This window comes from Balaenoptera musculus, chromosome 8, assembly GCF_009873245.2.
Source record: "Balaenoptera musculus isolate JJ_BM4_2016_0621 chromosome 8, mBalMus1.pri.v3, whole genome shotgun sequence".
NCBI lineage: Eukaryota > Metazoa > Chordata > Mammalia > Artiodactyla > Balaenopteridae > Balaenoptera > Balaenoptera musculus.
Window position 1 is genome coordinate 39,286,920 of NC_045792.1, and position 14,743 is coordinate 39,301,662.

At 38.7% G+C, this 14,743-nt stretch overlaps 1 protein-coding gene across 1 annotated transcript in view; it reads right to left on the reverse strand.

The window, feature by feature from the left end:
- The window catches only part of DEUP1 (deuterosome assembly protein 1), a 99,979-nt gene extending 90,333 nt beyond the window's left edge, over nucleotides 1-9,646 (reverse strand). The window contains 2 exon segments of the mRNA XM_036861435.1: nucleotides 7,783-7,855; nucleotides 9,569-9,646. Coding sequence (XP_036717330.1) covers nucleotides 7,783-7,829 — 47 coding nt within the window. The 5' untranslated portion in view covers nucleotides 7,830-7,855; nucleotides 9,569-9,646.
- Between the last annotated feature and the right edge of the window lie 5,097 nt (nucleotides 9,647-14,743).

Genomic DNA, 14,743 nt, shown 5'->3' on the forward strand with positions numbered 1-14,743 from the left:
GTAAAATAGATAGCTAGTGGGAAGCAGTCGTATAGCATAGGGAGATCAGCTTGGTGCTTTGTGACCAGCTAGAAAGGTGGGATAGGGAGGGTGGGAGGGAGGGAGATGCAAGAGGGAAGAGATGTGGGGATATATGTATATGTATAACTGATTCACTTCGTTATAAAGCAGAAACTAACACACCATTGTAAAGCAATTATACACCAATAAAAACGTTAAAAAAAAAAAAAGAAAGTTGTATACATAGAAGAGTACTCCTTTGAAGGATTTTTCTGAATTCAGATGTGAGAATGTGCTTTAATATTCACCTGCCTTGGTCTTTGAAAATATGATTTTCACAGCAGATAAAAAAATTTTGGTAGATCATGTAGCAGTACCTAGATTTTTAGGAAGAATTTGACAAGATTCTATGCACGAGATCAACGATTAAGATATAAGTCACAGAATAAAGAGTAAATGATTCAGTAGAGAAAATGAGACTTTTGAAGATGGATGAACATACAAATTTTGCTCCCTTCCCAAATCCTACTAAAATAAGGCAAAGGAATATTTTTAACCTAAGGTTAAACCTACAGAACAAAAACATGGGAGCTGATATTGGAAAAAGCCAAGAAGCAACCCACTAGATATTTCTGGAAGTAGGAGGTGAACGCTGGCTGCCCAACTTATACCCTCTAAGCAGAATTTCGAATCACGTTCTCTGGAAACTGATCAGCCTGAGACAAAGGAAAGAGACTACCCTGATAATCAGACAGTGAAGACCGCTATCAACAAGCCCTGCCCATGTACACTGGAGCTTCCCATCAGTTTCCGATGCCATTACTCTTAAATAGGAGCAAGCAGTCAGAGATCACAGACATCTGAGTAAAGCAGTTCACACAACGAAGTCAAATACAAACAGAAAGACATTGTTTGAAGAAAATTATGCAGAAAGAAGAAAACTTCAAAAAATTTATAATTAAAATACTAGAGGTATTAGCTCCAGGAAAAACAAAACGTGCAGGAAAGGAAAAGTAATCACAGTATACTATATGGCTCAGAGGTGAAGAGTATTTATAAAGGTAGAGGTATTTATAAAGTCATAACAATGCAAACAGAATATTGATCCAAATTATGGTGTATTGAGAGAATGGAGGAATGGGGTGTGTGTGTGTGTGTGTGTGTGTGTGTGTGTGTGTGTATAGCAGGAATGATGAGGTGACCAAAACTGAAAAATCAAGAAGTAGCAATGTAAGCATGTTCTTTAGAGATATGGAGATAAATATCAAAAGGATCAGCCAAAAGAAATGAAAGTGGTTGCCTTTTGGGAGTGGAAAACTGGAGCAGGAATAGGAGATTGCTGTTTTTTGGTAACAGTGACAAAGAATCAAATGACTTTTTAAATTACATACATGAGTAACTAAGTAAAGGAAAATCTGGATAAATGTTGTTTTTCAGTTAGAAAAGATATTTTAAAGAAAAAAAATCCATCATATGTGCATCCACTTATATTGTACAAGGAAAATGACATTTTTCAAAACATCACCCTAGAATTCAGAAATTTTGGGACTCTCTGTGTTTTATTGACCTTAGCATTGCTCAATGCATTTGTGGAATTCCTTTTTAGAAGAGGTAAGTTTATTAAACATAAGCTTTAATAATCTTAAATATATTAGACTGCATAGCACATTGGATGGTGGTTATACTGAGCCCTCAGGGAGCTGTAGCTACACTGTAGTTGGTGGAATGATTTCTCTGGAAAACCTAATTGATTTCTCTTCTAGAGTAGCAGAGGCTGGGAAAAGGCAGCGCCGTGGAGTAATTGTTGGGGTTTGGAAAGAGGCACAAATTGAAGGATGCGGAGAAATATACCAGAGCCACACCCACAGAATGACTCACTGTAAAGGAGTTAATATAAGAAGCAAGAGATAATTTCAAACACTTCTTATTCATATTTTTAATGAGTCAAAGGGTGTATTGCATTGATAAAGAAAAGCAATTTACTATGTAAAAGGAACAAATGAAATAAACATACAAAAAAGAAGTATTGGAAATAAAAACATGGTTGTCAATACTAAAGATCTCAAGAGAAGCAATAAAAAACCAGAATGTAATCATTGCTGAAATAAAAATTAGAAAATGCAAGGAATTCCTCCAGAACATAGAGCAAAAAAGACAATGATGGAAATTATGAGAAAAAAGAAAAAGATGTAGGCATCCTAGTAGATTGAAACAAGATGGTGGAGAATTATTAATCAAAGGAATAGAAGAAAATTTCACTGAGCTGAAGAGATTTGAATCTTCAGTAATAAAAGTGTTCACCAAATGCTGTGAAGGATTATTGAGAAAGGATCTATACCTAGAAAGTTATCTTGGTAAATTTGTAAATTCCAAGGATAAAAAGAAATCCCATAAGCCTCCAGATATGAAAAAAAAAAAGAAAGGGATAACAAAACCTGAAGGAGAGAATGAGACTGACATTGGACTTTCCATCTGCAACAGTCCACGCTTCAAGACCATGGGAGTAATGACTGTTACAGAGTTCCCGTGTAAGGGTAAAAATAAGACATTTGGACATGAAAAAAGTTAAGAAGTATACTACCTATGTTCATTTTTATGAAAAGATTACTAAGGCAGTACTTCAGTCAAATTAAAAATGAATTTTAAATAATTTAAATTAAGAACAGGGAAAATTTTATATAACAGTAATAAGCGATGCAATCAAATTTACAGCTGTCAAAGAGGATTCTTAAAAGAGGAATAAAATAGTTAACATTATCCTATATATAATCATTTATATATAAATTAATAGAAATCAGGACTAGAAATCCAGATAATTTCTTGCAGGTGAAGTAAGGGAATGCGGAAGCAAAAACAGTACTAAAGGTGAAGTCTTACATAGGGTTGAGGGAGGTCAAAGTTACACTAAAAATTCGGGAAGCCAAACTAGAAATCCAAATTTAAAATGTTTGTAAAAAATGTAAATTAAAAACTTATAAAATAGGATGTAGAACTTCTAAGAGAAAAAAGAAGAAGAAGAAAACTAGATAAGACTAGCAAATGTTGGCAAAGCAAAAAGGGTCAAATGTTAATATATTAATGATCATAAAATCCTCTTTTTAGTGGCAAAGACATTCCAATTGAGGTATATATTACATTAATCTAACCATATGCTACTTATAAGAGACACAATATGATATTAAAAAATATTGAAACCAAGGGTATGAGAGAATAGAACATATATATTGGTCTCTGCCCCCGGTTCCCGGCACAAAGTTCCTAAAACCCTTGTAATTTCCTAAGTGATAAGAACTCTAGGGGCCTCTCTTGCTCTAATACTGGTCTTAGACCTTGGTTCCTGAAACCTTAGTAATTTCCTGGGTGATAGGAGTGTCTTTTGTTCTCATGAGGCAACTTTGGGCAGGTTCCTAGATGACTCCTGGATGAGGGCTGGTCACCAGAAAGACCAAGTCATGATTAGATACTTGGAATTTTCAGCCCCGCCTCTCCCTCCCTCCATTCTCTCGCGTAGGGAGATGGTCTGAAAATGGAGTTAACGATCAATCATGCCTACGTGGTGAAGCCTCCATAGAAACCCCCAAGGCACGGGGTTTGGGGGGCTTCTGGGTTGGTGAGCAGGTGGAGGTGCTGGGAGAGTGGCATGCCGCTTCCCATACACCTTGCGCTATGCCTCCTTTCCATCTGGATGCTCATCTGTATCCTTTAGCAAGCTGGATGAAAGCAAGGGTTTAAAGGTAAGTGTTTCCCCTAGTCTGTGAGCTACTCTAGCAAATTAATCAAATCCAAGGAGGGGCTACTGGAACCTCTGATCTGTAACCGGTTGGTCAGAAGCACAGGTGACAACCTGGGCTTGCAACTGCAGCTGAAGAGGGTCGTGAGCAGTCTTGTGGGACTCAGCCCTCAACCTGTGGGATCTGATGCTGTCTCTGGGTAGACAGTGTCAGAACTGAGTTGGATTGCAGGACACCCAGCTGGTGTCCCAGAGAATTGCTTGGCGGGGGGAAAAACCTCCACACATTTGGTGACCAGAGGTGAAGTGTTCTCTGTGAAGGTAAAGGAGACACACAGGGAAGAAAGACATAGTAGGGAAGAACTGGGTTTTTCCCTACAAAGGAAGGAAAAGACTGAATTTTTTCCTATATAGAAGGGATGAAGAAGGCTATTACAGACTAATGCAAATTAAAAAAAAGCAGAGATGGCAATATCAATATCAGGCAAAGTAGAAATCAAATAAAAATCACTCACTTATACTTGTGAGATATTCTATAAAGCTAAACCATATAATATACCACGAAGATATAACATCCATGAACCTCAATATATTGAGCAACAGAACACTAGATATATAAAATAAAAACTGTCTGAAATAAAAGAATTGCACAAAAATTACAATTATAGTAAAGACCTTTCTTAAAATGTGACAGATCAAATAGACAAAAAGGTAATAATGGATTTGAAAAGCATAATTTAAACATAATAATAATAACAATTAAACAGTTTGGTTATATATGTATAACTTTTTAACCTTTTTTCTTAAGCAAAAGAGAATATACATTTGTTTTCAATGCCTAAAGGACATTTACAAAAGTTGATCATGTAACAAATCATAAGAATAATCTTAATGAAACTGAACTATCATATAGGTCATATTCTATGACCATGGATGTAGGGGGATTAGAAAGTAATAATAAAAAGATAAATAAACCCCACCCCCAGAAGTTACATCTCCCAAATATCTCTTGAGTCAAAGAGGAAATCAAAGCTGAAATAATAGACAATTTAGAAAATGAGAGTGGGAACACTAATTCTACAGCCTGCAGCAAAGTTGAGCCCAAGAGGAACTTTAGCTTTAAATGTTTGTATTATTTAAAGAAATCATGAAATTCAGAAATCATGAAAATAACTGAATCATATTTTTCAACTCAAAAATCAGAACAGGATAAGTAAAATAAAACATAAAAGGACAAAGAGTAGAAATTCATGAATAAAACAAAAACAAAGTAAAATGTAGACATGGTTCTCTTAAAAAGTCCAATAAAAGTAGATTATTTATTCATTCTATAGTTATTTATGTTCTGGGCATACACTCTGAAAACAAAAAGGACAAACTTGGCTGATTCACTTTGTTGTACAACAGAAACTAGCACAGCATTGTGAAGCAGTTATACTCCAATAAAGATGTATAAAAAACAACAACAAAAAAACCCCACCAAACATGACAAAAATAAATAAATAAATGGTTCATTTAGAAGGAGTTTAGGTTGATAATTATGGCACAAACACCTATAATTGGGAGAAATCTTGGATAAATAAAAATCAAACCCTGTTATAACCTAGATGTCAGAGAATCATGACTCACCCACATCATAAATGTTCTGTGTAAAAGCTCCCACCTCAGGCCTTTGTGTTTTCTGTTCTTCGTATCTGGAACCTTCTTCTCTCAGACATAAGCTCTGCTCAAATGCTGCCTTACCAGGAATCTTTGTTTGACCACCCCATTCTCATCCTCAGCCTGCTTTATTCTTCTTCATATCACATATGAAACATGTTGATATCTCCCACTGTCTCTCCCACTAATGTAAAAATCCCTTGGAGGAGCTGTCTCTAGTGTGTTCACTGCTGTCTTCCTGGTGCTTAGACCAATGAATAGCTCATTGTAGACTTTAGATAAATGAAATCTTTGTCAAATGAAGGCTGCTCCACAAATCATTCCTGTGTATATAGGTGACATGGTTTGATAAGCATATAACAAATCCCTGATGAGTGAGGTTTTATTATCTTCATAATCTAAATTTTTACATATTTCTCAATAGTGCATGGGACAGAGGCAAAGCCAACCTGGCTCTCCATTCTTTGGAGACCAAGGTCAACAAGGTCTGGTCCCACGTCTGTTGTGGTAAGTGGTGGCTTTCTCATGGAAACCTCCAGTAATTCTCATTCACTTCTGGTTTGTAATTACATTGTACCCAAATGAGCTCTATGGCTCCCTACTAAATACTAAGTTCTTTAAGGTTTGTTTCTTAATGGTCTTTGTATGAGTCAGAGAGCTTAGTGTTGTGCCTGGCATACATTCAGTCCTCCATACTTTTTTCCAAAAGAATGAATGAAGAGAAACAGCAGTCTCCATGGCCGCAGATTTGCAGAAGTGAAGTGATATCTGGTACCCAACCTTAGGTTCAAGACCTTCAATCTGCATCTTAGCCCTCAGTGCCATCTTCACACCAGGGACCTACCACCTGCTCAATCCAGAACCCTATCCTGGCTCTGCTATGGATTCCAGGCAGGATACTCCCCACATCTTTTTGCCATCCATTTCTAGTGTAGCAAAGTGCTGGGATTGGAGCCAGACATATCTGAGGAATTCAAATCCTACCTCCTCCAGAAACCAGCTGTGTATTCTGGGCCAAGTTCCTGCTTTATTTCTCTTTCTTTCTACCTTTCTGAACTCAATGTGACACAGGCTGCTAGTGGTCCACCAATATCCATCCTTTTTCCTTTTATTATAGTACCTCTAAGCTTTAACTGGCCATACGGCTGCCCAGTTAGAGACTGCATTTCTCAGCCTTCCTTGCAGCTAGCTCTTGCCCTGGGGCTAAGCTCTGCCCAATGCGGAGTGAACAGAAGCGAGGCTTGTCACTTCCAGGTCATACTCCTAAGAGGAACGGTCTTATTCTCTCCTCTTGCCCTTCCCCCTTCCCTCTGGCAGGAGCACAGTCATTGATGGTGGGAGATGAAGCAATCACTTCAGGCCCAGAGCTGGAAATCATGTAGTGAGAATGGCGGAGCTGCCCTACCAGCCCTGGTCTGCTCATCTCTGGTCTTGTGGATGAAACAGAAATACACTTCAATCTTTTTTAAACCTCTGTATTTGGGGGTCTCTTTGTCACAAGAGCTTAGACTATACTCTAACTAATATGCTCAATTTTGTTAGTTGTAAAATGAGAATGATACCTGGCAGGGCTGTTCTAAGGAGGAGTATGCAGTAGAAGTTTAAGACTCGTGCAGCTTTCCTTTAGCCTGATGTCAAAGTCCCAGTCTGAGCAGAATAACTGAAAGTAATATATCTGGAGTGTTTGACTAGTGCCAAAGTCAGTCACAGTCAAGATCAGGAACTATAGTATCACCCCTACCCCCCATCCCTCTCCCACTTTCTCTACTCCCTCTCAACTCCCTAAGCTCTAGGGTCAGCCAGTGGCCAGTTGGCTAATGAAACAGTAGGAAGAGAAACCTTTATGGTGCTGGTGGCAGGGAAGGACAGACATTTGTCAAAAAGAATTTAACTTTTTACAATGGCAAATGCCATACTAACTCTATTCCTTATCTCTTCCTGAAACGTTTGGTAAAATATCCAGTTCTTGTTGCAGTTTTGAGGAGCTAAATCTGTTTTGAGGCTATGTTTACGTTTTGAGTTCAGCGTTAAGGGCAAGCCTGGAGGGATGCTTGGACACTCAATGCAGCAGAAAAGGAGCAAGCTGGCCAGGAGCTGCTGCACTGTGGAAACCCAAGAGCACATGAGGCCTATGTGGGCATCCATCACCCTAGAACACTGGAAAATTTCACTAGAAGTTGGAAAATGGTGATTTTTGACTACAGATCCATAGTCAAAACTGGAAAGACTCAAACTATAGATTCTTAAAGTCACTTGAATTTCTCCCAACCCCCTCACCAAAAATAATTGGTACATCCTCTATGAATACTACATTTCAAAATTCACATATCATCAGGGAGATTTCGGCATAATTAAGTATCAACGTAATTAAAAAGAAATGTCTCAGCACTTACTCCATTGTATTATGGGGTTGGTTCTCCATGTCAAGAAACTGCTGCATCTGGTTTGTATTTCTTGATTTTTAATCTGTGAGGGGGAAAAAATGATCTAGATTCCTAAAATGCTTACATTTATTAACCTATAAAACAAGAAAATTTTGCTACTGGCAAACCATGTTGTTATATGAGTTTTTCTGAGTGTAGTAGCTCTTGGTTCCACAAAATGTAGAAACTTGCATGCGTGTGTGTGCCCCGTGCATTTATGACATTGGCTTCGTGATGAGTTGAAATAGATGCTACTGACTGAAATGAACATTCATTCACTATCTACTGAACAACAGCTTGGTGCCAGGTACTTTGCAAAGTGCCAGCACATGAGATAAATAAAACAGAATTCCTACTCCAGATGGGTCCCAGCTGAAGGTACTCAAGCTTTCCTTCCAGGTGGCTCCCCTAAAGGTCTGCCTTTATTTGAGTAGATTCTTTCTTTGGTCCTGTCTGGATTTAGTTAGAATGAATATACCATGAGATTTAGGACAAAAAGCCTAAAATTGCCTAAGAATAGAAATTTTACAATTCCCCAGTGGCTCTGTGGGCACCCGCTCACCCTTTTGACAAAATAGGGATGTTAGTACTTCCTAAAGTAAAAAAAAAAGTTTTTCCCAGCAACGTAGTTTTAATTAAAAAGAAAAAATCTATGAGGATAAATGGACAAATATTGAAAAGGACTTTGACTCCTCCGAATAAAAGTTAAACAGCTTTCAAGATGGTAGAAAGAGGAGGAAGAGAGGCGGGCTCATGTCCCTCTCAAATCAACGGGATTAAAGAGAGACTCTGGAATTGCGAGTGGAGAAGAGGGGCGAGGAGCAGGAACGGGGAATGAAAACCTGACCAGTACGTTCAGATGAATAATTTCATTTTGTAGGTTCTCAAATCCCTCACTTTAACATCAGGGAAACTGAGGCACAGACGAGCCAAGTGACTTGCCCAAAGCCACACAACTAGAACACAGACCTTCCAGTTTAGGGAGAATCTCTGTTCTGAATTCTACAGGGTCAGCCCGAGCCTCTCTCCACCCGCCCCGCAGCCCGCGCCCCCCGGGAGGGTTCAAGGCCAGCCTCCGCGGAACCGCCTGTCTGTTGGGGGTCCCCCGCCCCCGCCCCTCCTGGGCAAGCTGGGCTGAAGGTCGAGGGTCCGAGGCGGGTTACCTGCGCTGCGCCGCGCTCTCCCGAGAGGTCCGAAGCCCCGGGTGTAGGAACGCCGGGGCCACCGCCAGCCCGGCCCGCCCCGAGGGGCGCCGCCGCCCGGGCCCGCCCGCCGCGCGGCCTCCGAGGCCGTTACGGCCTCTGGCTCCCGGCCTGCCGCCGCCGCCGCCGCCGCAGAGCCGCCGCTGGCTGCCATGGGGACGCGGCCGAACTCGCTGCCGCCGGGGGTGAGGTGGGGGATGGGCTCGGCGGCGCGGCGGGCTGACCCGCGGGAGGCCGCGGCTGGCGCGCCTTGCCGGGCTCCCCGGCACCTCGCCGCCCTGCAGTTCTGCGTCTAGTGTCTGCTCAGCAGACGGCGGGCTCCCCGAGACCGCATTCTGGGTGCTGTCCACTTTGTGGCTCCCACTGCTTAGCAGAGTGTCCGGCACTCGACGGGGATCCGAGAAATTTTTGTCGGATGAATGAACGAAATAACGAGGGAACAAAGTGTAAACAGCTGGGGTGGGGGAGGGTTCTGCATCCAGGTTCCTTAAATCCCCCTGGCTTCCCCGCCTCTTACCCACATTTGAAATGATACGAAAAAGAAATAGACTTACGGCAAAGAGAGCTGCCTTTCGAGTCACCAAAGTGTCCCCCAGCTAGAAAGAGCTTTCAGCAGCAACTGTACCTGTCTTTCCCGTCCAGCGCATTGGGTCCTTAGAACAACTCTGCGAGTTAGACGGAGCAGTGTTCCTTCCCTCTTAGGGAGAAGGAAATAGCTCCTAAGTGCGGGAACACGGACGGAACGCAGAGTGATTGATTCCAAATTCTTTTTTTCACCAAATTCCAAGAATAGTTGATGACAGAAGCTCTGTCTCATGGTTCTGATTTCAAAGAAATGATAGGAAAAATATATGCATGAATACTTGTACGTACACACACACACACACACACACACACATATACATACCCTTTTTTTTTTTTCTACTGATACGACGAGTGATATTTTAAGCACTTAGATTTTGTGTTTGGAAAATATTCTAGTATCTATTTTAGGGACAGAATTCCTTGCCAATACATTCAGTCGATTAATTCCTAACTCTTAAAATCTTTTATTTGCACTCCACTTTCATAATATTAACATTAATTTGCTACTTTAATATGGCTATCAGTTTAATACTGACCTCAATTCCTCCATCCAAATTCCACCTGAATTTCAAAAAACCATTTGCTGTTTCTTGACAAATTGAGTTTCATAGATGAATTGTGTAAAGTAACTCAGGTCATTAGTGCTAATAAGTGTTTCATAGTTCTCATTATGATTGAATGAAGAAAGTGATCATTTTATCTTAACTTGAGACCTTCCATTATTCTGTAAACCTTTGTCATATTCTCTATTCTTGTCTAAACTGAATGGATCAATGTTATTTATTCTGACCCCAGGAAGGGAAAATGGAACTAGGAATGAAATTTAATGAAGTTTCAGGATGCCCAATATCACTCATGCTGTGTAGCTCTTTACCATTGGTAAGTACTTTTATGTTCATTAGTTCCTTATATGCTCAAAATGTACCATGAAACACAAGTGTAACAGGTGTTATTATAGCTCCTTTTAGCATATTAGGAACCTAAGGTTTAGAGAGAATAAAAAAATTTGTCCAAGAGGATACATCTAGTTCAAGTGCAGCTAAGATATGAACCAAGATCATCTTACTTCAAATCCAGTGCTCTTCAAACTCTGTCCAAAAATTAAGGTTGAGTAGGTTTCTTTAGCAGTCAGAATCTTGCACACGTAACTGTAGATGTATTTAAAGCCATATTTTCACAAGAAAGAATGAATGTGAGCAGGGCTTGCAAAACATAGGTACGTAAGAGTTCACATACTATGACAGATTAAAAGAAAATTTCAATATAGAATAGAAATACCCCATTCAATTTAATAGGAAAAAAGGTTTCATTTCAGGGTGAGACTTAAGACTTAAAATGCAAAGACCTACCCTCCCCCCCTCCTCACTGCTCCATGACTCCCTACCATCAAGTAAGAACTGCAAAGCCTTGAATTTACCCTGAAATGTACCTATTATTAGATCTTTTCAGGTGAAATTGTTTTGAAAGGGATGAGGAGAGGATCGAGGATGGTCTTTGGAAGAAAAGCTAAGGGATGAATTATGTAGAATAAATAATAATCATTATAGACTGAACCTTAAAAATTGAAAAACCTTCATTAACAAAACAGTTTTCATGCCAAAATTTATAATAGTAGTACAGAAAACAAACATACAACTTTAATATATGGAAGGTTCTATAAATTATCTTTATGTCTGTCTTTTTATCAACACGGGAATATTTATTTTTGTATCATTCTCAAAAGAAGGCTAAAAAATTATATATATTACAATAAAAAGTTATGACTACCTTATGCATGGAAAATATTTTAGAAAAAAATTTTAATAATAATAATTATGAAATAACCATAGAATTGGAAGAATTCATTAAGGGCACCTAGTCCAACCCTTCATTTTATATAAAGAAACTCAGACCCAAAGAATTAAAATGATTTGACTAGTTTTATTTCTAGTTAATGACAAAAATAGAGATTAGAATCCAGGTTTTTTTCTTATTGTATCTTGCCACTTCTGTAAGTGGAAGCAGGTTGAGGGAGTTTTCTGGAGATGCTTCAATGCATATTCTAGTTGAGAAAATAGCCATTCAGGAAAAGGAGATTCGGTCTTTAGAACTAAGGCCACCCTAGAGACAGCACTGTCCCATAGAAATATAATGCATACCACCTATCCACCCATGTAATTTAAAATATTCTAGTAGTCAAATTTAAAAAGTAAAAAGAAACAGGTGAAGTTGATTTGGATAGTATATTTATTTAACCCAACATATCCAAAATATGTTTTCAACATATAGGCAGTATAAAAAATTGAGATATTTTAATCATTCTTTTTTTCTATACTTAGTCTTCAAAATCTGGTGTGTAGTTTATACTTCCAGCACAATCAGCTCCTAGAGCCATATTCAAGTGCTCAATAGCCACACATGACTGGTGGCTACCATACTGGACAGCATAGCCCTGGAATATGGGTGCCTGGTCAGTGTACTAAAGCCCTTTGTTAAGTGTGAAGGGTCAAACAATGAGAGAGTTTGTTAAGTAATTTGGGTGTGATTTGAGAGGGACTATGAAAGTCTCCTCCCTCGAAATCCTCATTAACCTTCTCTGCATTGGGAGAGGGATCGGAGAAAAGCATAACTAGGCCCCTTAGCCAGGCAGGGTGAGGCCTTTCACTGCATCATGACTCACAGTCCTGTCAATTCTCCTCATCAGGGCTGCTTCTCCAAAGAGAATTCACACAATTCAGATTTGATGGGAGGGCCTTACCTCTTTGTGTCGGCTGGCCAGGGGCCCAGGTGCCACAGAAGCACGTCCTCCTGATGGGAATTAGGAACACCGGGTCTCATTTTAGGTTCAGAAAACAAAACTAAATTTTTTGGAAAATGGCTACCATGATTTTTTCCAATAGTTTTCCTTCTTAGAGGTCCTTAGTGTTTTGCTTTGTGGTTTTGAAAATGTAACCCTCTCTTGGATATTAAAGGGAACCAAAGATTTTTTACAGTCTTGAGCTAAAGTTTCATGGATGGAATAGCTTATTTCCTGGAATCAGGCATGGCAGGGTTAACGCTGAAGTGAAAGGTTCCCAACGGGGAAGACAAATTTGGAGCCAGGGGTCAACTCTTTCCAAAAGCTCATCTCTGTTAAAACCTTTCAGGTCTCAAGCTAATATGATAGTGAGAAATTATTGGGTCAAAATCGAAGAAAGGTAAGAACCTAGAGAAGTGAGCCCAGAGCTCAATGCTGCTTTTGCCTGGGAGGCATTAGATGCTCTGGAAGGAAGAACCACAAAACTGAGCAGCAGTTCTGGTAGTCTTGGGAAGCAAAGGGGCCAAAAGACAAAGCCTGGGCTCACCCCAGATAAGGAGTCAATAACTACCCTCTGCCTTTAAGCTGTAATCCCAAAGAGCTTTGCCCTCAGGAAAATGGTGAAGTGGAAATAAATCAGTCCTCTCACTAACTTGCAGCCCAGCTTTGGATCACCTAAGTAATTCAGGACAATCTCAGTCTCTGAGCATGGATAAGGCAGTGTTGGACTGGTAGATTAAAACACCTGGAGAAAGTTAGCAAAAATTTTCTCTGGTGAAGATTAAAATCATTCTAGGCCTCAAATTCTTCCTAAGTATAATTTCTCAAATAGCAGAACAGACGCAAATATAAACTAGGACCAGGAAACAAGATACCATCAGGGAAAACTGGTAGAAAGTACAGACCACAGAAACAGAACCACAGAAGATTTATATATTGGAATCAGACAAAGATTATAAAAATATGGATAATATGTTTAAAGAAATAAAAATAAGATTGAAAATCTGTAAGGAGTGCTAAATATAAAAAGCAACTTAGCGTATTTGAAAAGGAACCAAATAGAAATTCTAAAGCTCAGAAAATTACTAATAACAAAAATTAAGAACACAGCAGATGTGTGTAATAGTAGATTTGATACAGGTACAGAGAGAATTTGTGAACTGGAAAATAGATCAGAAGAAAATTTCCAGATTGTAGGGAAAAGACAAAATATTGGAAAATATTTTAAGATGAAGGTTTACAACTTTAGTACTTATTAATAGAATTATTTGTTGTTATGAAAATAAAAATAGATACTATATATGAAAGTATCTAGTACATGCCCTTGCATTTAGTGGGTACTCAAGAAGTATTTGTTGAATTTGAAATTTGGTTATTTCACAAATCATCTTTGTCACTTTTTATAATTTCCATTTCTTTGTCAAAGTGTTCAGGTTTCTCTTTTAATTTTTAAACATATTAATCATAGTCATTTTCTATTCTGTGTCTTATAATTCCAATCTCTGAAATTTTGGGATCTATTACTGCTATTTCTTTTCATGTTATCTTATTTTCTTGTATGTTTTATGAGTTTTGACTATAAGATAATTTGGGAGAGGATTTATTTCTGGGACATCTTTGAGGCTAGAATTGAGGTTAAATTCTTCCAGAGGATTTGCATTTGCTTTTGAGAGTTACCTTATGGCATAACCAGCCCCAAATTATTTTATATTAGATTTTTGACAGGAGATTTTTAAGACAACACAGGTAACATGAATGAATGAAAAATAATTGTAGGGACAACTTACAATACAAATTTCCAGAGAAATAATTTTCCTTCACTTAGGGTCAAAGTTAAGATAGGTATGTGTTCTGCTGTTCCATTTTTGTGACAAAAAATAAGTGTCTTTTATTTTAGAATAGTTTTAGATTTACAGAAAAATTGTGAAGATAATACAGAGAGTTCCCATATACCCCACATCCAATAGCCCTTATTATTGACATCTTTTATTAGTATGGTCCATTTGTTACAATTAATAAACAAATGCTGATGTATTATTATTAACTACAGTTTGTACTTTACTCAGATTTCCTTAGTTTTTACCTAACATCCTTTTTTCTGTTGCAAGATCCCACCCAGGATAACACATTACCTTTAGTTATCATGTCTTCTTAGGCATCTCTTGGCTGTGACAATTTCTAAGAATTTCCTTGTTTTCGATGATCTTGACAGTTTTGAGACGTGCTGGTCAGGTATTTTGTAGAATGTCCTTCAATTGGAATTTGTCTTGTGTTTTTCTCATTATTAGACTGGGATTATGGGTTTGGGGGAAGAAGATCACAGAAGTAAACTGCCATTTTCATCACATTGTATCAAGGGTACCTACTG